Genomic DNA, 21,813 nt, shown 5'->3' with positions numbered 1-21,813 from the left:
CCTACTATCAAGTGTTTCCTCTGCTATCACAGCAACCTCTCCAGCTTTTGAAAGTGAGGACTAAAAGGCATTTTTGGCACGAGAGCCTTCTGTTTGAGGGACTCCTCCAAGAAGCTATGATGGGCAACGTCCTTGACTGGATGGGAAACCTTCTCAGATGCCAAGACAAGCCTCTGTGCCAGAAAGTCCCTGGCCAGGGAACACCACAAAGTACCATGTGCCGGCAAACGACAATAGCCAGGGGGCCTGGAGTTGTCCCCTGGATGAAGAGGGGACCAAATATTTTTCCTCTGAAAGAGCAACCTGTATTTCACCCGCTGGCACTAGGAAGAGATAGCCAAGCGAGATGACTTGTCCCAGCAGGCAGCAGTGCTACATGCTGCATGGAAGAGTTGCCTAAAGTGCAATGCTCCCTCTGAATGGCTTAGGACAAGAGATCTTCTTTCATTGCTGGCTCTTCAGGCATGCTTGGGATCAGCTGGTGACAGATACTTGGACTGATGTTTGTCGACAAATTCGTGGCTTTAGTACAGAGGTTGGAGCTAAATCGCTGCTTCATTATCCAAGATCCACTAAGAGCCTCTGCCGAAGGAGAATGTATTCAGAAGATATTTCTGGTGTGGTTTCTCTAACCAAGGCTTTCTATTTATCTGCTGCAGGAAAGCTCTCCAGGCTTAGGTGCAAAACAGAAGTGGTATTCATATGTGTTGACCACAGCCAGGAGCTATTCCTCCCACTTGTACTTGTCTCACCGCAAGGCAGGTTAATCCTCAGCTAATCACTAGCTAAAACACTCAAGCAACCTTTGAAGGCTTGGTCTTGTCAGGAAGGCTTTTAGCCTTAAAGGCTCTTCGGAGCCAACTGTACCTTCAGCAGCCACCACTTTATATACTGGTGCACCTTGGGTTTCAGCTTTGGCTGAAGATGCTCTTGGTCTTTGCTGCTCTGGGATCCCCCAGACTTAGGCCAGGAGCAAGGGTTTCTGGTGGACTTCTACTTACCACCTGGTGATACACAGTCGTTGACTTGACGGTCAAGAAACCAATGGGCACAACGGGCAGTTTCACACCAGTGCAGCTGGTGAGCCATCACATGCTCAACTTCACAAGGTTGCACGTGATCTTTCTTTCATCTACCCAGCAGCCCGTGGCCGCTGGGCAGCTCATTAAAAGAAGCTTTTTTGGAGAGTCGTAGCCGGGGGCTGGAGCTGTATGAATAAGCTATTCACTAGCATGGAAACCAGCCCGCACAGGGCGGCTGCCTGACTCGTGTTCATGTGAACATCACAAGACACAATGAATATGCCTACATAGGCATCCACCTACTTGAGCTTCTACCCAAACCAACATGCACTGGTATTGCCCTATCATAGGCTGCTTCATTTGCAACACCCAACTGGGCTCAGCTAATAAATATGAATAAGCAGTCCTTAAATTTGGCTACTTGTGGCAGTCCCGACCCAGAGAAGCCACAAGCCGAAGGGCTAGTCCCAAACCTGCAATACAGAATACAGATGGAAACAGGGTACACATTGTCAGGACACACAGATGTAGGGTATCGCTGAGCACACAGCTTCATGGGTAGCGTTTGCTAGAAAGCAGAACTCAACCGCACAAGGGGTGAAAGTGCTGACCACCAGTCAGAGCTAGTGATGGAGAGCAGAGGAGAAGAGGGATACAGGACAGATGAGAGACAGTTGGCACCTACTACTACTCGCATGCAGTGAGAGCTGTTAAACCAGGTGAGCAGAGTCCCAAGGAGCATTTCTAAAGAGTGGGATGAGCTAGGTCCCTTCCCAAGGATGGAGCTTGCCAAGCGCCTTTCGCATCCCAGCGGGAAAGATTTCTACGGCTAAAAAAAGGCTAACATTTTGTAAGAGGGTAGCCTCCAGGAACACAGCACGGCACTCTGGGTATGGCACAGCCCCTTGCCCAGGGCTTTCACCAGGCTATGGTGAAAGTACTACATTTTACTACATAAAATTCTCCCTTTCCTGATCTACTAGCAGGGAGATGCGCGAAGACGCAGCCTAGTGAGCTCAGTTCATAGAGCCACATCTTTCAATCAGGTTTTGAGTATTCCTGGCTCAAAACCCCTGGAAATCTATCAAGAGCAACCTTAAAAATTCACGGAATTTGTAAATCTCTGCCCCCTTCCCATGAGGAAATTATCCCGGGAAAAGTTTATCCTTTGTAATAAAAGCTGCTAACAGAAAAGTCAGGAAAAGCCCTCTTTGGCCATCTGCCTTTCTTGGAAAAGCAGATTTTAGGATTGCATGAGATGTTTGCTGGACCCACGGCAAAGCCATAGCACAAAATAAATCGCTGACTTTGGTTTTCATGCTTTTGTTCGGTTTTATACTCAGCTCCACATCCAGCACCGTAGCTGGAGCAGAGGAGCAAGGCAGCTCTATGCAACGCTCCACCTGAGCTCTTACGGCAGGAGACGATTCCTGGTGTTTATCCACACTTCTATGGGAACATCTCCACCACCTCAGGAAAAAAAAAAATATGAGTGGGTTGGAAGCCGTTGGCCTCTTCCACTCTGAAAACCTCTCAGTTTGTGATTTTCCGAAAGCAGCTTATCCAGGCGGGAGATTAAGTCTGAGATGCAAGTGCTCTGTGGCTCAGGCTCACGTAGCACGGAGCTGCAGCCTGTGGACCTGCCAAGGGACACCAGTCACTGTGCTTGAAAAAGCCACTAACATTGGGGTTTTTTTTTCTTTAAAACCCACTATTTCACTCTCACTATATTTTTATTGCCCAATGTACATGTTTTTGCTTTCTCTAAGACGCCGTCTGCCAGCATTGCTCTGATAATTGAGGACTGAATAATCATCGGATACTGTGGCTAAGGATACAAAAATCAAAAGTAATAGGAGGTGCAAGATTTATATCATATTCTTTGTTGTCTGTTGCTTTTTGGACAATGTTTGCTTTGATCTTTTCTATGGATTTGTGTAGATCATTTTTAGAGCAAAAGGATCCTAGGGGGGACTTTGCTATTGAGGTTAAAAACCAAAAAATATAGGTAGCAGTGCAATACAAGTTGCAATGCTACAGAAAAGCTATGGAAACTGTAGCTGATATCAAATCAAGCCAGAAAACATCCCCACGGCCAAGAAATACAAATGATTTCCCCATTTTGCACCCATTTCTGCTGTGTTCACCGAGTCTACCCATCTACAGCACCCTTGGAAGTGGGAGAAGAAGCGGTGGAGGGATCAGTGCAGCTAAGGTTAGCAAAGAAAGGCTCCCGCAGCTCCACTCGCTCCCTTTTTTCATTTTCCCCACCACGTTGGAAAAAATTACCATTTCGGAGTCACTGTAACAGGCCTGCCCCAGCCGGGCTGCAGGCACCGCCTCGGGATGAGGAGGTTGGTCAGAGGAGAGAAGGAACTCAAAATTGCCATCGTAATCATCTTCCTCCGTATCCCCCTCCCCATCAGCAAAAGTACCTCTAGTCAAGAAATCGGAGCGCGTCCGCGCCATGCGGGCTTTCTTTTTATGGGTCGGTCTGGGAACCTGCTTGACCAAATGATAAAACAACAACAACAAAAAAAAGGTTTTTAAAATAAAAAGGAGATTCTACTGATGTTTGGCATCATAGCGTAGCTCAAGTACGGCCTTAAGACATCTCTGAGTGACACTGCATCCCACGGAGGAGACACAATATTATATCTAGTGTAAAAAAACAAAGGACCAGAAAAACCAAAAACCAAGACTGCACGGTGAAAATGGACAATCATGGATGTTACTCAAACGTACATTAAACCAAACCAAGACAAGACTGCGTTGGACAGTGTTTGCCATCAGGACCGCGAGATCCTTTTTATCCAGAGCTGCTACGAATTAATGTTATGGAGGCTTTTTATTTTTAAGAGAAGGTGTGAAGGTCGCCGTACCGTGATATCCCCCTTCCCTATGTCTAGCAGCCCTTGTGCTTTATAGTTTACTACTTTGACGCTTTTGAGGGAAAACTGACAGAATAAGGGTTCCCCCCCGCCCCGTTCAATTAAAAGACAAAATAAGCAAGCCACAACTTACCTCTCCTCTGCCAGACCCCGGCATCTTAAATGGCTTCCTAGCTAGTTCACCCTTGGAAAGGCATTGATGACTTGCTTCCCTGCTGAAAAACAACAGAACAGAGATGTTTCATCTTCTCCTAAAAGCCTTCCCACTGCGCCAGCCCGGCTCGCAGGAGCATGCAAGTGCGCAGCCCAAGCAATCAAGACCAAACTGCAAGTTTGAGGTTATGGGGTTTTGGAATCTGTTCGCATTCTTCAGGATTTGAGTTAATACCAAAGGACAAGAAGATGTCAAGTTCTGCCTGCCAACTCTACCCATCACGGTGGTTACGGATGGTACCTTTTCACTTCTGGATTCTCAAATGTGATTGTTCTGTTGCAGAATAAAAAGTAAAATACAGGAATTTTTAATATTTTTTTTTTCCGTTGTTTGTTCTGTGCATGAACCAGGAAAAGAAATGGAAAGAATTTCTTTTAGGGGAAGACTATTCTCAAATACCCACTTCCAAACCAATTCTCCAGGACCTCCTGCAGACTTTCATAAGAACTGGTTTGGAAGGACAGCATCCTTGCTTTGCATCTAACATAGCATTAAAAAATATGCCCATTTAAAGTTGCTTTTTGCTCAGCTCACTCTTTCTACCATCACTTCTGAATAAAACCCTCACCATGCCCATGCGTGTGGGATGCTGCTGGCTCTACTGGGGTGCAAAGGGCTATTTTTATATTGGCTGCTCCTTTTCCTCATCACATGTGTCTGGAGTTAGTTAAAGAAACGACACAAACGGGAATCTCCTCCCATCGCAACAGCACATAAACCACAGGACTACTACACTTGGAGGTACCTTAAGTTATCAACAGCAAACACTCACTGGTAGCTTTTGCCTTGGAAAGGGTGCAGCAAGATTTGGGGGTGGGGGGAGTTATGTCCTTTTTGAGCTAAATGGTCAAAACCTCTCCAAAATTAGGCAAGGCAGCTTAAGCAACATGATAGAGTGGGAGCAAATCCTGCTGTGGTCTCTAGACCCTGTGCTGGAGCAGCCCATCATTTAAGCAATGCGACGGAGCTGAACGGCTGCTAAGCCCATTACACGTGTAAGCGATACACTGTCAAAAGTGCGTTCGTATCCCAAACTCCCTCCGAACAGTTGCTGGGTTCTAACCTGCAATGGCAAGATTGTCCGAATGGCTTTGCTGGCTGTGTTAATTCTACAGTGAGCAAGAAAAATCCTGAAATTTTCTGCCTTATTTGCTCATTTCTACTCTGAGCACCCGAAAACCCTAAGAATTTTTTCTTCATCTTTTACCTTGAGAAATAAACTCCCATCACTGTTCATCTATGGTAAATGAAAACAGTGTTGACGCTCTATTAATTCCCTTCACCTGCTAATACCTATGATTATCTCCCCTGGCTTACATAATGCACATCACATAAGAGACGGAGAAATCATATTTCTAGCTCTTTTTTCCTTTTCCTCTGATCTCTGCCCACTCGTTGCTAGAAGATCAAGAAAACCATCTTCATTTTGCTAGGTGTTTTGTACAGTCTCCAGAAACAACGTTCTGGACCGTTTGTATAAAATGGTCTCTAGCAGAACAAAAAGCCTATGGAGAAAGTCAACAGAGAAAGCACATCGTCTTTTTACTCACTGGAGGCCGAAGGGATTGTCTTTTGGCGTGAAGAACATAGCGCTTGCCCTCGCCTCCTCAGTGGCCTGGTTGGGCATTCGGGGCTGCCGGAGGCGCTCCGTCCTCGAGAAGTGGCTGCCCGGGAGGTCCCTGGGGTCCAGAGCCGGTCTGGAATGGCACCGGGGTTCCAGCGCCGATGCTGATTGACCGTCTCTTCGCTCCATGAACATGCTGACGGGTCTGTCTTTGGGGGCACTGTGGGCTGGAGAGCTTCCCCTGGTCCCAACAGTGAGACCTTTAATGTCCACCGATGAGGTTGGAGTCACACCTGTGGTGGGCCTGTGCTCCCCTCTGCTCTGGGGGTGCAGGATGAGGACCGACTGAGGCCGGCTGTCTAGTTTTTTGGTTGGTTTGAGGGAGGGGTCTTTCATTCTGCTCTGCTCAGCCCTCTGCAAAGCCTCCACCCTCCCTTGCTGCTCGAACGCTTTGCGTTGTCTCTCCAGAATTTCCTTCTGCTCACGGATCTGCTCCATCATCTCCCTCTCATTTTGCAACTGAAGCTGCTTTTGCCGTTCCTCCTTCTCCACATTGAGCTTTTCAAGTCTCTTGATGACAGAGTCTGGAGAATGGGCCTGTGTCGCAGTCGCTGTCCCACGCTCCTCTCTCTTGGTAGAGGACTTCTCCTCTTCCTCCCCTCCCAACGCTCTGCCCTGGTCTGGCTCAGAGTCCTTTCTGACCTCAGAGAACGTAACTGTCCTCTCCTCTCTTTCCATTGCTTTGTTCCTCAGGTTATTCTCCACCAGCTTCACCTTCACATTTTCTTGTGGTGGAACGTAGAAAGTAGGTAGGTTGCTGGAAAGGAAGGTTTCTCTCGGATGAGCCTTGTATATAACATTCTGGGGGTCGCAGACCACGCGCTCCTTCGCAGTGAGGTTATCAGGTAGCTCCGAGTCTAAAGGTATCCTTCTGCAACTGGGTAAGTTGCTGTTCACATCTGCGGCACAGAAAGACCTCTCCTGCAGATGAGCCTGGGGGCTGCTAGGCAAAGAGTCAGTGGAAAACAACTGCACATCTTGCTCGTCTAAAACTAAGGAAACGCGTTTATTACTTGGGGTATCTTCACAGCTTAACATCTCGAAGCTCCCTTGAGAGCTTTCGCTCTCCGGGGTTCCCTGAGGGGAATGAAGTGCCTCAGATACAAGCTCGGTGGACCACTGCCGCTCTTCTGAAGGTGACAGCCCGCCAGTGGACCGGACTTTAAGCAGCTCCAAGCTAAATTTTGCCTGTTCCAGTTCACGCATCCTCCGGCTTTCTCTTTTTGCACGAACCACTTTTTTCTGATTGAGATCCTCCAGCGACTTGGGTCTCTCTCTAACAACGACCTCCTCTTCAGTGTCCATCCCGCTCTGGCTACTGGCTCTCTCGTGCCTTTTGTACAATAAATTCGCAGAAGTATCCAGTGGGTCCACGTGATTCACCCGATTATTCTCCATCAGTGATATATGTTCCTCTATAGCTCTCACTCGCTCTTCAAATGAGCCATCCTCCCACTTAGATGGGTCGGAGCCCGTAATTTCCAAAGCATCACCTGCCTCCAGTCCATCTTCTTCTCTAACTGACAGGCCATTCTCCAGCTGCATCTCTTTTAATCGCTGCTCTTTCAAAGCTCTAAACCTGCAAGAAAGCAGAAAAAGAGTACATCATACCCCCATGCTCACTCATGTCCCTTCAAGGCACTGCACTGGTGGCATCTCATCACCACCATCATCATCACCTCACCACCACCACCACCATCTCAAGCAACTCTCCTTGCATGTCCGGTGCAAGACGATGCGAGCACACGTTCAGTTTTCAATCATCTCCTCTTATGCCATCTCTCTTACTCAAGGATCGTCCCAATGCGCCTGAAAGCTCCTCTCGTGCTGATGGCAGCAGCTCCAGCCTCCGTCCCTGGCCTAGCTCGTTTGCAAGCTGATGGAGCCAGAAAAGCTTAACCCATCGCACCCCCTTAGCTTCTCCATCTTCACCAGAGCCTGGGCTGCCTCTGGTACAGCTAGCAGGGACTCACGCCCCACGCCAACAGCTCTTTGCATCTCCCAAATCTTCCACCCTATGTCAAGGTGCTCCACACCTTGCAGGCAGCACCTCCGGAGAACGAACCAAGACCTGCCCTGCACCCAGCAAGCCAAGGCATAGCTGGAAACCCTCTCCCCTTCGCAGTGGCTGGCTCCAGTATCTCCTGTCCCTGTGAGACAGCGCAGCAACCACATCGGCTAGGCAATCTGAGTTAAAAATAGGCTACTTAAACTGGTGCTGCTGCCAAGGGGGAAAAAAAAAACCAACAACCAACTCATGAGTATTTATGGCCTCAGCTTTCCACTGCCTACGTGCTCCAACCTGAAATAGACTCTGCTTATTTTAAGAGTAGGACCTGCAGCTAAAGAAACTCCTTTGTTAGAAAGCATGGACAAGCGAAGGATCAGGGCAGGTTGGGACAGGGTCAGGGATCCTATGAAGGGACACCATCTGCTGTAAGTCAACGTAGTCTGAGCAGTGCCAGAATTCACATCAACCACATCCCTTAACACTTTTCTTTTTTAACCAAGGCCAACGGGATTACCTTTGTCGTGCTAAATATCCTCTGCACATCGCTTGCAAGCAGACGATTTTGCTTCTGCTGGCTGTGTAGGACTGCTTTGCGCGGTGTCCTCGCCAGGCTGCCTGGATGCTGGTGGCCGCGTCGTGCCGCCGCTTGGCATACTCCCGCCAGCAGCTCTGGATGAGGTGGGCTGCAAACTGCATCTGCAGGAACCTCCTCCTCTCCACAAAGCCACGCCAGTGGGTCTGGAGAACAATGGCGGCTTTGCCGAGGACAAGAGGGTCCGGGGCTGGTTCACCTTGCTTTCGGCTCTGGTAACTACGCCAAAATCTCTGCAAACACAGCAGGCAGTTCCTTGTAACGGGTGTTGCATGAGGATGGGAGAGCACCTCCTTCATGCAACCTTTCCAGCTCTGTCTCCCCCATTCCCAACTTATTATGGCACTAGGAGTCAAATCCTGATTGTAAGCTCCTTCCTCAGAGAGGGGGCCTGATTTTACCCATCAGCTGTATCTGTAGGTTTCATGAATTGTAATTTGCAACAAAATCAGGCTCCATCACCTACCTGTATGATCACTGCAGCTTGCCTTAAGCTCAGGAACTGCCTCCTGCAGAGTATGCTGCGAAACCAGCGCTGCAGCAGCGTGATCCGGCGCAGCACCTCCTGATGGAGCAGGTCCTGCAGAAGCTGCCGCTCCCGCTCCTTCACGAAAACCTGGCCGAAAAAAACCCCCAAAACACTAGCATGGAAAGCTCCCGCCACCAAAGGACAAATGATTTAATCCTCCTGGTTTCTGTGTCCTGGATGCCCAGAAGAAAGTTCAGCAGCTGATTTTAGTTAAGCCACCTCTAATACGTTTCTGCAGTTTCATCTACAGCCTGCGACTGGTCCGAGCTCTGAATTACAGAGCCTCTGCTTTCCCTTCAGGGGAGGAAAAATGATAGCTATCGTATCAAGCTGTGTCTACACACAGACATAGTTTTCTGAAGGCTGCCTCGTTAAAACCAGACCTGTGACTTGGTTAACACAAACCAGCGACGTTCCTTACTATTTTGTGTTAACAATATTCAAAGCTTCAATTAAGCCATTAGCTTCTGGCAAACAGAAGAAAAGTAGCTTCATTAATTAAAAACATATATAAAGATGTTAATTTATCATTACAGAAATGCAGGCAAATGTTATATCTGTAACTTAAACGTAAGTCTGAGCTGAGGATAAACATTTACCATTGATCTTCCAACTTGGTAATTGTCTGGGTCGAGTTTTATTTTCCGGAAGAAATCATGGATATTGTGCTTAGACGGGCTGATTCCTTGCGGCAGAAGGACATGGAAATGGTTCACAAAATCCTGAGAAGGAAAAAAAGAAACACCAAGATTTGGTTAGATGGGTCCTGCTGTGTCCCTTTCTTCCATAAATAATGGATTTGCTCCACTGGCCACATGAAATGGGATCTATTGAGTGAGCAGAAGGACAGAGAGCATATTACGGACTGGGGAACACCAAGTTTCATCCACCATTTGTGGTTTGACGGGAAACACATCAAAGCAGCACAGCAACAGTCAAATGTCTTTCAGCGTGGGAGGAGAGGTTCTGCAGAACCCACGGGGTCATCTCGAGCAAAAAATGCTCCAAATCCTCAGCAAGGGCCGCTATGGAAGGGGGTTACAGGCATCTGCAAAGCATCTCTGAGATGCTCCATCGGTTACTGCTGTGAGGACTCAAAGGGCGGAGGAGGTACGAGTGGAGAGATCCTCCCAAGTAAGGTTGGGATCCATGCTCTCGGCAAAAAAAGAATTGAGCAGTTTTTCCTTTTCTAAACAGCTGCTGCACAGGACACGACATCTGGCCCAAAGCAGCTGCCGGCAGGAAACAAATCGGCACCAGCAAAGCATGAAAGGACTGACATGTGCGGAAAACCTGGCAAACACATGGAAAAGAAGAAAACAGAAAAAGCTGTATAACTCCTGAGCGGTTTAGAGGATGCCAATCACCCTCCCGATGAGACGCAGCCAGCACCGACACGACAGGGCAAACGCCATTCCCAGGTGATTTCAAAACACATGCAGAAGAGCACGTGCAGATTGGATACCTTTTTTTGCAAAAAGGAAGTCCACGTTACAAAAAAATACTGCTTTTGTTCAAAAACCATGACATTATCTGCAGAGGGGCTCATAGCCTTCACCTAGGGTCTAGACCAGCTTGCTAGAATCAGCAGCGCAGCAGAGGACCACTCCATGCCGGCTCATTACATCCACTGCCTTGCGTGAGCTATAAATTCACTACCTTGTTAAAAAAACGAGCTAGCAACATTCAGACAACTCTGGTAACGAAGCTAAACGTGGGGAAAGACCGAAAACATGTTCCCCAACCTGGAAGGAGTATTTGCAGCTGTATCCCGACTGGCGAATGCGAACGGTTTCCAGCATCCCCGTGTACCGCAGCTGCCTGAGCACCAGGCTGTCGTTGAACCGCAGGGGCAGCTGGAAGGGCGAAAACAGGCCAACGATGAGCAAGTATTTCCTTTAACTGAAGCTTTTAAGCGCACAGATGGGTAAACGGATTAAGCAGATGTAGCACATCTGCATGACACGCACATTGGCAACGAAGCTAGGGGAGGGAGGGAACGTGGGTCCCCAGGAACTGTACTAATCCCACCAGGGTTGAATCCTGTTTGCTTCCAAGCAGCCGTCAGATGGAGACTTTCGAACAGCTAACTAGATACATAAAGCTATAAAGAAGGTTTTTTGGAGCCCCCGAACTGAATAAGACCCCCCCAAGGGCACAGCTAATGGGTAAGATTGTGAGCAACTAAATAATCTCCGAGCCATAAAGCTTCATCTTTAAATGTCTGGGTAAAACTCCGAAGGATTAATCCACAAGAAAGCATCACTACTGCAGCCTTCCTTTTAAACTGAGAGTCCTTAGCCCATGAGACAAATCAATCCTTAAAGCCAAACTCAAAAAACATGATGCATCACTGAGTCAGTTTGAATAATGTGGCTTATTCTAAAAGTATCTGCTTTTACCTATAGAAACTTTATTTTAAAGAAGCATTAGGGCTCAGTAACAGCACAAGTGAATTCATGGCTCTGTAAATCTCTATTATGGGTGGCAGGAGCTTCAAAGGAGTCAAATTCATTTATTAAAACCAATATATTTTTCATATAAATTAAACCCATATATTTTTCATATACATGTTTCTGCAATTACAAGAAAAGCCAGTGCAGTTTATCAAGAGCAACACCCAAGTGATAACATCCATGCTTCCCATTGCTCATAGACAAATATCTTCTAAATCCAACTCGATTTGGGGCTTTCTTTTCTTTTTAAACCCCCTGTAAAAATTTCCAAAATATTTCCAAGATGATTTTTAGCAGCGCCACTTTCACGGGATGGGATTTACCTTTTCGGCATTGGATCGAATGCACTTGACAAAATAAGGTTCTGCTTGGCCAAGGGTCTCCATCAGCTTGTTGAGCGATGCCTGCAACAGAAAAGACATCTTCAGTTGGGAAATGGAGAAGAGAACACGACAGATAATGAAAATTTTCCTCTGTCCAAAGCGACTCCACGCAGCATTTATACCTGATTTTTAATTGTCAAAACTTTATTTCTGGCCTAGAAAGGAATTTTCTTAATGACAGTTTTGCAAAGGGAAGATCTGGAAGCGTTCTCTAATCACTGCTTTCCGTCGTTTGCCTGTCCCCTTCTTCATGAGCAAATTCCCATTCTGCCAAATAACTTAATTTATGATGATTTCTAAAGCCTGCGAACCCTAAACACTTCATAGGCTGGTTTTAGAGGAGAATAGCTTCAATGCTGGCATATTCCTGGCCATATTCCTCTGCTGAAATGCACAATTGAGATAACTAAGAATCGAGAGTTTTCCAGGTTCCCATTTTATGTTTCCCCTTATTTCTGCACCATTATTAAAAGTCTAGCCCATAAAATGAATTTATATTGGCATCATTGCTACGCACAACCACGCCAGCGGGACGTCACGCCGAGTTATGCCTCCACCTCGCAAATCTTTGACTCTTGTGCGACGAGGCGCAAGCTCTTTGAATAAAACCATACTGAAAAATCAGAGCATGCTGAGTCAGTCTGCGGCTGGCCGGGCTCCTCGACTGCATTTGTTTTTTGCTTGTGCCCTATAAATATTTTGAATGTCTCTAATTGCCAGGCACATTACTGACATGGTATTAGTAACATGCTCCAGAGTTGATTACTCCTGATTTTAACAGCGTTTAAAACTCAGTTGTGTAAAAGATATTCTGTTGCATAATTATTATAAGCAGAGTTATAAAATTTTGAATATATGTGTTAATAAAACGGTGTGATATTAGAAAGAAGCATTTTGCCTACAGATCTGCTTGCAGGAAGCCTTTTCTTCTTCTGATCATTTTAAAGACATCTTTATGGGAAGCCTTTCATGTTTAGAAAAATTTATCTACATCCAGGATCTGGGGAAGAGTAAGAGATGGATCCCACGCACGTGCGATGCAGCTGTGGTTATGCATATATTAACTGCACGCAAATGTCCTCGTCGTTCCCATTCCAGGGAGCAGCAGGAACGCCACGACGCGGCAGACCTCCGCTGGCACGCTCCTGGTTTTCTTAAAAGTAGACTGAAATCACTCTGAAAGCAGCCTATTGGGAGACAGCAATCAGCAATGATGCTGCAGCATCCCACTGTGCCCCACACCGGGCTGGTGGGAGGGAAGCGGGGGACACACGGGATGCAACCCCTTTGCCAAAGAGCCCTGCCGAAAGCCCGGCAAAGCAAAGAGCTCCCGGCACTGGAAATTGTGGAAATTGGATCATACTGTGACCGCCGGCCCTGTAGGAGGGGGTATTTCCACTTCATCAGCAGCCAGTGACATCCCGTGCACGGCAGATGGTTCAGGCACCCTCTGCCATCTGGTGCAAGCTCTGGTCATCGGGAATCCGTAAAGGACACACGAGGTCCCCGGATTAACCCCGTACCCTGCTCCTTTGTCCCTCTGCCTGCAAAACTTTCCAGCCACCCACGCTTTCACCACCTGTATTCGGTCTTTCAGGGTGCGATGAATCGTTTCAGCGTCACCCCGTGCTAGACAGGGCAGCATCCTTTTCTCTAGGGTACCACCTGCACACAGGATAAAAGGGGAGGCTATAAATTGCTGTGCTGCAGTTTAGGCACCAGCGGTCTAGTTTTCAACTGTGAAAGTCATGGCTGCTCTTACAGTGTCCTCTAATACAGCTGTTTCGCCTATAGATTACCGTTAAGTATAGGCACGGTTAAAATCAATAGGAGATGGAGCAGCTGCAAGCCTGGTGTTCAGGCATTAGCCACAAGGCAGCATTTATCAGAAAAAAATAAAACGCCAAAACCCCGTGATAGGAAACATTTGTGTTTCCTGCCTGTGACCCAATTCCATGCGCCGCAATTTTATTAGCCTGCTCTTGACAAAAAAGCGATCGCGCAAGCTTGCACCAGGCTGCTCTCTCGAGAAAATGCTCCTCTCCTATGAGTGTGGAATTAAATTAGGGCTGGAGTGCCCAGCGTTTGTCTAAAACAGGAGCAGGCAGTCACACCAGACCTGCCTCTGACTTAAATATGCTTTTATTCACCTAATTAAAAAAAAAAGATGTCTTGTAGGCACAGCTCCTACGTTGTCAAATCACCGCTGGTGAACGTCATAAAGCGTAAGGAAAAGGGTATTTGAATGATCTGCTTTGCTGCATAGGGGGAAATCTTCACGGTGTTTAGTGCTCTTTTATTTGTATGTGCTGTAAAAATATATATAAAAATCTCAATCACACACCCTGAGGCTTTTCAGAATCTCATCTGAAGGATGAATAGGTTTCGGGAAGGCATTTCACTCCAAGACGTCCCTGTTTCAACCCCCCCATGGTATTGTATGAATTAAACTCTTCAGAAGTGTATTTTAACCAGCATACCGTTAGACCAGACTAAGTTTAATATATATATACACACACAGATGTGCATTCTGCAAATTATATATACATGGATTTATAGATATGTGTGTGTGTGCATGTATGTATTTACTTACTTAATCTTAGCCAGATCTACACATGGACACTTTCTAAAAATGACCCCTATCTCCAAAAAAACCCACCAAAATTGCAAGTCAAAACCAAGCCAGACTTGCTTAGAAACCAATTTTTAACTGAAAAGCTGCTTTCTAATATTACCACCTGCTTGTGCATGTGTCTTGTAGCAGTTTCCAAGCCCTGATGTGCATATTGGAGGATTGTTTTCACTGCAGCTATTCCTAGGGACGGCTGGCTGGCGCACAGCGCCGACAACACCACAAATGTTGTATCGATCCCTCCTCTGAATTCCTCTGCCTGCCTGGAGATAATGCAGCAATATTTTGACCCTTCCGCTCCTCCTGAAATTCACATTCTGGCTGGCTTGAAAACAGATTGAATTTAAGATGCTGAATGCAAGTAAAAAGACTGTAAAAACGTCGTTTCGGGATTTTGCGGTTTCTGGATTCGGTGGAGAAAGCGCCACGATGCGATGGCTTGGAAAGCGAGGTACCAGAGGACAGGGATGCACCAACATCTCTGCTCTGCAGCTCATCCTCATGTCCCATCTTGCTCCACCGCTCTTGTTTCTCTCCATTTACACCATTTAGATACCTGCAAGGTGTCTCCCAGCTTACCCAAGTCACCTCCTCAGCTGAATTCACATCCTCAACGGTGGTGAGGGTAGGACAGGGCTGCACCTGCAAGTGTCCTCCTAGGCACCCTGGGGACCCGGAGCAGGTATTTGCTTTTAATTCACCTCTCTGTACCAGAGGCAAAGGATTACCTGGAACTGGGCGCTGATGCTGGGTGGTTTTTTCTTCTTATGGAGATGGAGGAGAGATTTGGTAATGCGGTCGTGCAGCGTCAGGTTGGTTAGGTGCTTGAGGGACTTCACGTCCAGCATGTGCTGTGGAAAAAGAGAGACTCCATTTGTTCTTGATAAATGCAAGAATAACGATCACCTTATCGTCATGCTATCTGCTACATCCCTCTTGATACCCTCTGCAGGGCTTCCTTAGGTGACCACCCTACTTAATCTCAATGGGAAACACTGAGGGATGGCTTGAAATATAGCTCTGCTCTATTTGGCCGGAGCCAGATCCCCCAGATCACGTTCCTCCGAGCTCCTCTGAGGACTTGCCAAGGGCATCTTTGACGATGGGAAATTTGGCTCTCCTACCCACTGAGAGCTGCAGACAAACTATTCACTATTAATGAGCAGTTCATCGATTAACTGTATCTGTGCCTCTCCAGGTGCAACGTGCACACAGAGAGGAGTAAACCCAAAGTTTGCTCTTCCCGGTCCTCCGTTTCCGACCACCGACACAGCATCAGCAAGGACCACAACAAACATTATTCTTCTAGATACAACAGATCTCTTGGGATTTCTTAAAATATAGTAAATGCAGCCAAGATGGAGGGAAACTGAATATTAGACAAGCCTGTTGTCTATCAGGTACCAGCCCTCTTGCATAACCTACCTGCTCATTTTAGTTTAGAGATTTAATTATCAAATTTCACCAGCACATGTGTACTCCTTCCCAGGAGGAGGAAAAAAGGAGTCAGAGCAGGTCCAAGAAAGGAGGATGCAAGCGCTCATACAGTACTCTCCCAGCACAAATCAGGGCTGAAATCCTTTGTTTTTATATAAATTAAAGAGCCCTGAACAGAGCTGAGTTGACCAAGGTCTTGATGTAGACCCAAGTGGTCTTCCTCACACCCATCAGCATCTCATCACTGTACCTACAGTCTTAACCCACGGACCAGCAAGGTAAAAATGCTGCTTCTCGCTCACCTTTGGGAGATTGGGTTTGGCTTTGAAGTTCTTATTTCGCCTGCGGAGATAATAAACAGCTCAGGTTAATCCACACGTGCAATTGCAGAATGGAGGAGTTTATGAAACAAGCCCTTCCAAATCCCCTTTAGCAGCTGCTTCCTATAACCTGCACTGAAATTGGGCTGCTTCTGCATACTGCAAACTAGTTTTACAAATTTAGTGGCACAGGTTTGAGAGGGAGGTTTCCAATTAAAGGGAATCGTTACATTGGAAATAATGTGGATGCCGGTAATTAGGGTAGAGCGAGGGAGCGGCGTCGCGAAACGACTGACCACCCCTCCTGCTTTCTCATACCCCGTGTTAACTCCGGCCACCCCAGCGATGTTCTCTGAACCTTCTGTTGAGGCTGCAGCGTGAATCATCGACATCATTTCTCCACCTAATTTGTAATGGAAACTTTGATATCATGTTAAAAAATGTGACTGCATTACACCGCTGTCATATCTTGAGACTGGTTTGACTGGCAGATTCATTTGCTCTTTTTCTTTCCCGCATCTGTCATTACAAATGAATGATAAGAGTTAAATAAATCAGACGCGTAAAACATACTGGGGTCGCTTTGACCCAACTGTGAAACGTTTCCAAGTCTACTTGAAACCCTGATATTTTTATATTCTGGCTATTTACATTCCTCTAACCACCCATGCTGCTCATTACACTCCAGGAATAAAGCCAAAATCCCCTCCTTTTGCACTGACATAAGGATGCCGTGGGCCCTCTCCAGCAGCTTGCTGTTGGTCGCGTTGACAAATATCCCATCTTTGTCTAGGAAGGCGCCAGGGCTGGCGAGCCTGCTGTGCCGCATCCCCATCCGGCCGTTCCAGCCAACCGCGTAGGCATCGCTGCAACACCCAAACACCGCACAGTGTTAGGAAGACATAAAAAAATCTGGTTCTATGACAAAATAAAAAAATAAGATCATAAAATAATCCCTCAGTAGAAAATGAGTCGCCACTTTATTCTTTTAACCGCAAATCCGCTCCCATGGGATGAGTTCATGATGCCAGACACCACGTGAAGTGATCGGCTAATTAAGCACCTTTTGAAAAATCAAATATTCATAAAAGGATCAAAACTATCAGCAGGAGAATAACAGCTCCCAGTTCTCCCAATCGCAAGCCTTGGGTCTGCAGATACCCCGGTGGTCCGAAGGATATGAGACTATGACCTCTGCCATCAGCCTTGCATTAACAGTCACAACTTTAGATGATGCTGGTGCTGACCCTGTCTTTTCTAATTCATGCAATCATTTCATTAGGAAAAGAAAAAGCAAATATCATTTGCAATAAACTAATTGTTTGCCACAAACAAAGGATGCCGGCCCCAGCAGGACTGATGGGTTGGCCCAGAATCACTCACTGGGACCTGATCACAAATCACTTGCCTGATTTGGTCCTCTCTGCCACGGAGCAGAGCGGCTTTGGTCTTCAGAAATGCTAACCTGGCTGCAGAAGGACTGAAGGGAATGGCAAGAGGAGCCAAAATCCTCCCTTGGAGGAAGGGAAACGGGTACTCGCCGAGACTTCACATCAGGGCAAATAGTTTTTAGAGTTGAGGAGCCATCCTATGGTGTCTGGGGTTACGAAAAGCCTCTCCTGGGCTGCACCCAACCGCAATACTTTTGATTTGGTGGTGGGGTTTTGGTGCTTTGTTTTTTGGGGGTTTTGTTGTTGGTTTGGTTTTTTTTTTTTTAATTTTAAATTCTCTATCAGCCTTGCAGAAACCATCATATGAAATAAAGGTGACCTAAGAAAGGATGTGGGGTCTGCAACCCACCCCCCCGAGCTATCTCAGACAGGAGGAAAAGGAATAGGAGGAGACTCAATGCAACACCAGTCTTCTGGTCATGAGGATGCTGAAGGACACGGTGGTTTAAACAGGGCCTTCAGCACCGGTCACTTCTGAGGTCTAGCAACAAGGCAGCCCTTTGCCTTAAAGTCTTGATTTGGAGGAAGGGCAAATACCAAATGCCGCATGGAAATTAAAAAATAAAGCGTGTAAAGTTGTTCATTCAGCCAGCTCAAAGCCTGGAGCCAGATCCTTGGAGCAACGTGACACTGCAGTGCAAGTCGCCTTGCTGCCTCACCACAGTGCTTTCCAAATTCCTTCCTAGCCCCATTAAATCAGCATTTTGACATGTACTACTATTAAAAGAAAAGATGAATCACAGCAATGTAAACCCCTGGCTGAGCGCTCCATGACCTGCTTTTTTTAAGCAGCCTGTTCAATTCAAGGAAGGCCAGCGAGAAGCTTTAATATCCAGGTGATCTCTTCTGTCCGCCTTCTTTCTCTTTACAGCTAAGGTCCCATCCATCAAAAACCTCCTATTTGCAGGAGGAAAAAAAAAAATCACCGGTTGACGGGTACCACTAAACCTCAATGGCCACTTTTGGGATCTACAACCCATCATTAATCCTGGCTGACCTCAATGCACACTCAGGCTTGAGACTGGCTGTGGATATATGGACTCTGAACAAGACTAGAGAATAGAAAACCCTAGAAATTCCCATGTGGTTTTGGGGAAAAAAAAAGAAAGAAAGAAAGAAAATGACAGCTCTGTTTATTATGGACTCTTTAGGATGGATAAATGCATATAGTGACTGACGCAGCCTTTTTGGTACTTGGGAGGTCAGTCATCTCACCAAGCCCAACCAACTGTTTCAAGACAGACTGATCAACACCTGCTTTCCTGCACGCCGCTTAGACTTCACTGCACATAAAACAGTTTCATCAATGAACATAAACCAGCAGGAAAACAGACAGCCCGAGCGGTTTTGGTTAGGGATGGCATGGCTTTCATTACTCGACGGCCGGTGAAGGCACTTCCAAGGCACGCCGGCTTCCCGACGCTCTGCTGAAGCCTGGTTCCCCCCCCCAGCATGTGCAAACCACCCGTCCGCTTTCTTCTGAGATCAGAGGAGAGCGCTTGGCTCGCTAAACCCTCCGCAATGACTTCCTGCGTGATGTCATGCCTCAAATTTGCTTTTAGAAGCAAGCCCCGGGCTATCCTGTGGGTTGGATGTACAACGCAGACTTATCAGCAACCGCATGATCATGAGATGGCTTTGAAAGCAAATTCCTGTTTAATTTAGCTCTGTAAATCACTTGCCGGTTTATCTGCTGGAAAGCTGTTAGAGTAAATCTCTCTTCTGTACATGTTACCTTCACCCCTGTATTTACCCCTTCTTGCTCAACAAACACAATTTAACTGAAATACCAAGATTTATCAAGTGTGATATGAATCTTCAAATCAAAATCATGACTCTTCAGATCGACATCATCCGCAATGAAAGGTATGAAAATCACCTGCCTACTCCGAAAGCGCAGGCTGGATTTTAGAGATCTTATGAGAGATCCAGTTTGTGCTTTCAGAAGGAAGGGGCACAGACAACATTTGGGGACCCATCACTGATGATGCCCAAGAGAGGCAAAGATCATGGACCGTGCTACTGAGGCACCACACCAGGAGGAACACAGGAGTTAGGACAGCTTCAAAAGTACATTTTCTGCAAATATATCAGTAAAGGGAATAAATTGTCTGTCCTGACCCTGTTGTTAGGATACAACTGCTGAGGATGATGAAAGGAAGACACAGTAGTTGCTGCCCTTGATCCTGGCTGTTTAAGGCAACTTGTCTGCTATGCTGGCTTGGGTTAAACCAAATAAATAGAGCTGACCACAGACTGAACTCCACAGTAAATAAATACATCCTCCTCGTTGCCTGGGACAGGAGGATTTTCCCTGCCTTTGCAATGGCCCCTCACTGAGATAATTGAAGCGTTTTGGGCTATGAAAATGCTGGCAGCCCAAGCCGCCACACTAACATGCCTCCAAAGCTGGAGCTGGACAGTCAAGAAAAGTCCCATCCCACTTCACAGATGTTCTTCATGCACCAACATCAGACTTGAAGGCTTGCCAGAGAAACTGCAGAACTTCTCTTATCTACATGTGAAGATCTCCACAGGGACAAAGTTTCACGTTACATCACATTTAGGGAAACCTGCGTGACCAGAGATGCTAGAAACAGTGAACGTCACCTCTGGAGACACCAACCTTCTTGGCCTCAAACGTTACCATGTACCTACTATCATCATAACCAAACAGATTAGAGCCGTAGCAGCTATAGCATTAGGAGAAAGAAAAGAAGGGGTGGGAAAGACTCATGTGAGGACAACCAGGGTTGCATCACCTTCCCACGATAGGGTGATAGCTTGCACAAGCTGGATTTCTACTTAAACTCGAGAAGTGGCACAAATTTATGAATTCATTCCAACAATTTTATGGAAATCACATCGTCTCTGACCACTGAAAATAAGCCAACTTGTAATGATATGAGAATATTCAGTTCTCCTTCAGCAGGGTGCCACCACCACTCTCAAAGGGAAGAAATTCAGGGCAAGAGGGATATTCTAGTCTTGATGGCACTCAGAGGGCACGTGGTGAACAAAGCCAGACAATAAAAGCCACTTTTGTTCCCCTAGAAGAAAAGGAACAATGTGTATCTAATTTCTGTCTTGGCCATTTGGCATTAAAGCCAGTAAACATGAGGTTTAATAATATATCTGGAGGATATTTTATTTTGCGTGGAAGGGAAGCCCACTGAGATGCAAGGACCATTACAGGGGATTTGATGGACACGTTTCAGGAGACAGTCTCAGACTCTCAGACTTGTTCTGGACTTCTCGTGAAACTCAGAGCAGCCATGAAGTTACACCTGGATGTCTGCAGCTCCAAGAAATCATTTTAGGAGCTGAGGATGCTCTGATCATATCTTTCCCCAGCACACACACACATCTGCTCAGAGGGAGGCAGAGAGGCACGGTACCCCTTTTGAGGTGGTATTTGGATAATCAGACTTTCTAGCGTCTGCAGAGGGATAGCACAAGAGTAGCTGGAGAAAAGGAGGAGGAGGATCAGCGCCCAGATATCCCTCTGAAATTAAGACATTTTGCTTCACAAGCAACCTAATTCTGAAATGGATTTGGAAGTCCTCTTGCAGAAGAGGTACAGATCTGCATCTCAAAGTGTAGACCTGACTCTCAAGCAAAAAGGTCTCATTAAGCAGTTGCTTGAATGGCCAGAACCTTCAAGGAAGGATTAAAAAACAAAACTGTACATAAAAACTATAAAAATCGAACCTTTTTGAAGTTAACATGCTTCTTTCCCTTAAAAACAAGCAAACATTTGACAAGGAACCATCTCAAGCCCCAGGTGCTCCACGCTCAGTGGTGCCTAGAGCCACCATCACATTGCTTGCGTGCAGTTCTGCAGCCAAACACATCATTGGGTTTTTTCGCGCCAGAAAAATCCTCGGTAAATTTTTATTTCCTTGATATCGGCACATTCATTAATTTTTTTTGCAAACCTCTTACCACCTCGTACGCCACACCACCTACAATTGCTGCCTTTTGATGCAGGAAAGTTGCTTTCCCTGCCTGCCGTTTAGTCAGGTAAAGATATTTAGATATGATCACATAGCAGAGAGAGAACAAAGAGAAGACAAAATTAATAAGCAAGCTGGGAGAAACATTAATACAGTAATTTATAACCACAGACAGTGCTCTCCCATCCCAGATTTCCTTGTCATGCCAATGTAAAAGCAAGAAACTTACCGCTGGGTCCTCTCATTGATGGTATTGACTCCCTGGAGATCTGAGAGCGGCGTCCGTGGGCTCTTC

General features: G+C 46.4%; 1 protein-coding gene across 1 annotated transcript in view; it reads right to left on the bottom strand.

Moving 5' to 3' along the window:
- MYO9A (myosin IXA) overlaps positions 1 to 21,813 on the bottom strand; it is a 153,116-nt gene that overhangs the window by 18,096 nt on the left and 113,207 nt on the right. The window contains exons 16-27 of the mRNA XM_009319912.1: positions 21,748 to 21,809; positions 16,834 to 16,977; positions 16,094 to 16,133; positions 15,083 to 15,205; positions 11,663 to 11,743; positions 10,629 to 10,739; positions 9,483 to 9,605; positions 8,821 to 8,970; positions 8,277 to 8,587; positions 5,678 to 7,330; positions 4,047 to 4,128; positions 3,312 to 3,524 (exon numbers count right to left, since the gene is read on the bottom strand). Coding sequence (XP_009318187.1) covers positions 3,312 to 3,524; positions 4,047 to 4,128; positions 5,678 to 7,330; positions 8,277 to 8,587; positions 8,821 to 8,970; positions 9,483 to 9,605; positions 10,629 to 10,739; positions 11,663 to 11,743; positions 15,083 to 15,205; positions 16,094 to 16,133; positions 16,834 to 16,977; positions 21,748 to 21,809 — 3,093 coding nt within the window. The remainder of the gene's footprint in view (positions 1 to 3,311; positions 3,525 to 4,046; positions 4,129 to 5,677; positions 7,331 to 8,276; positions 8,588 to 8,820; positions 8,971 to 9,482; positions 9,606 to 10,628; positions 10,740 to 11,662; positions 11,744 to 15,082; positions 15,206 to 16,093; positions 16,134 to 16,833; positions 16,978 to 21,747; positions 21,810 to 21,813) is intronic.

The sequence above is a fragment of the Pygoscelis adeliae genome, unplaced genomic scaffold (assembly GCF_000699105.1).
Source record: "Pygoscelis adeliae isolate BGI_AS28 unplaced genomic scaffold, ASM69910v1 Scaffold303, whole genome shotgun sequence".
NCBI classification, from domain to species: Eukaryota; Metazoa; Chordata; class Aves; order Sphenisciformes; family Spheniscidae; genus Pygoscelis; species Pygoscelis adeliae.
This window is presented reverse-complemented; position numbering and strand designations above follow the sequence as displayed.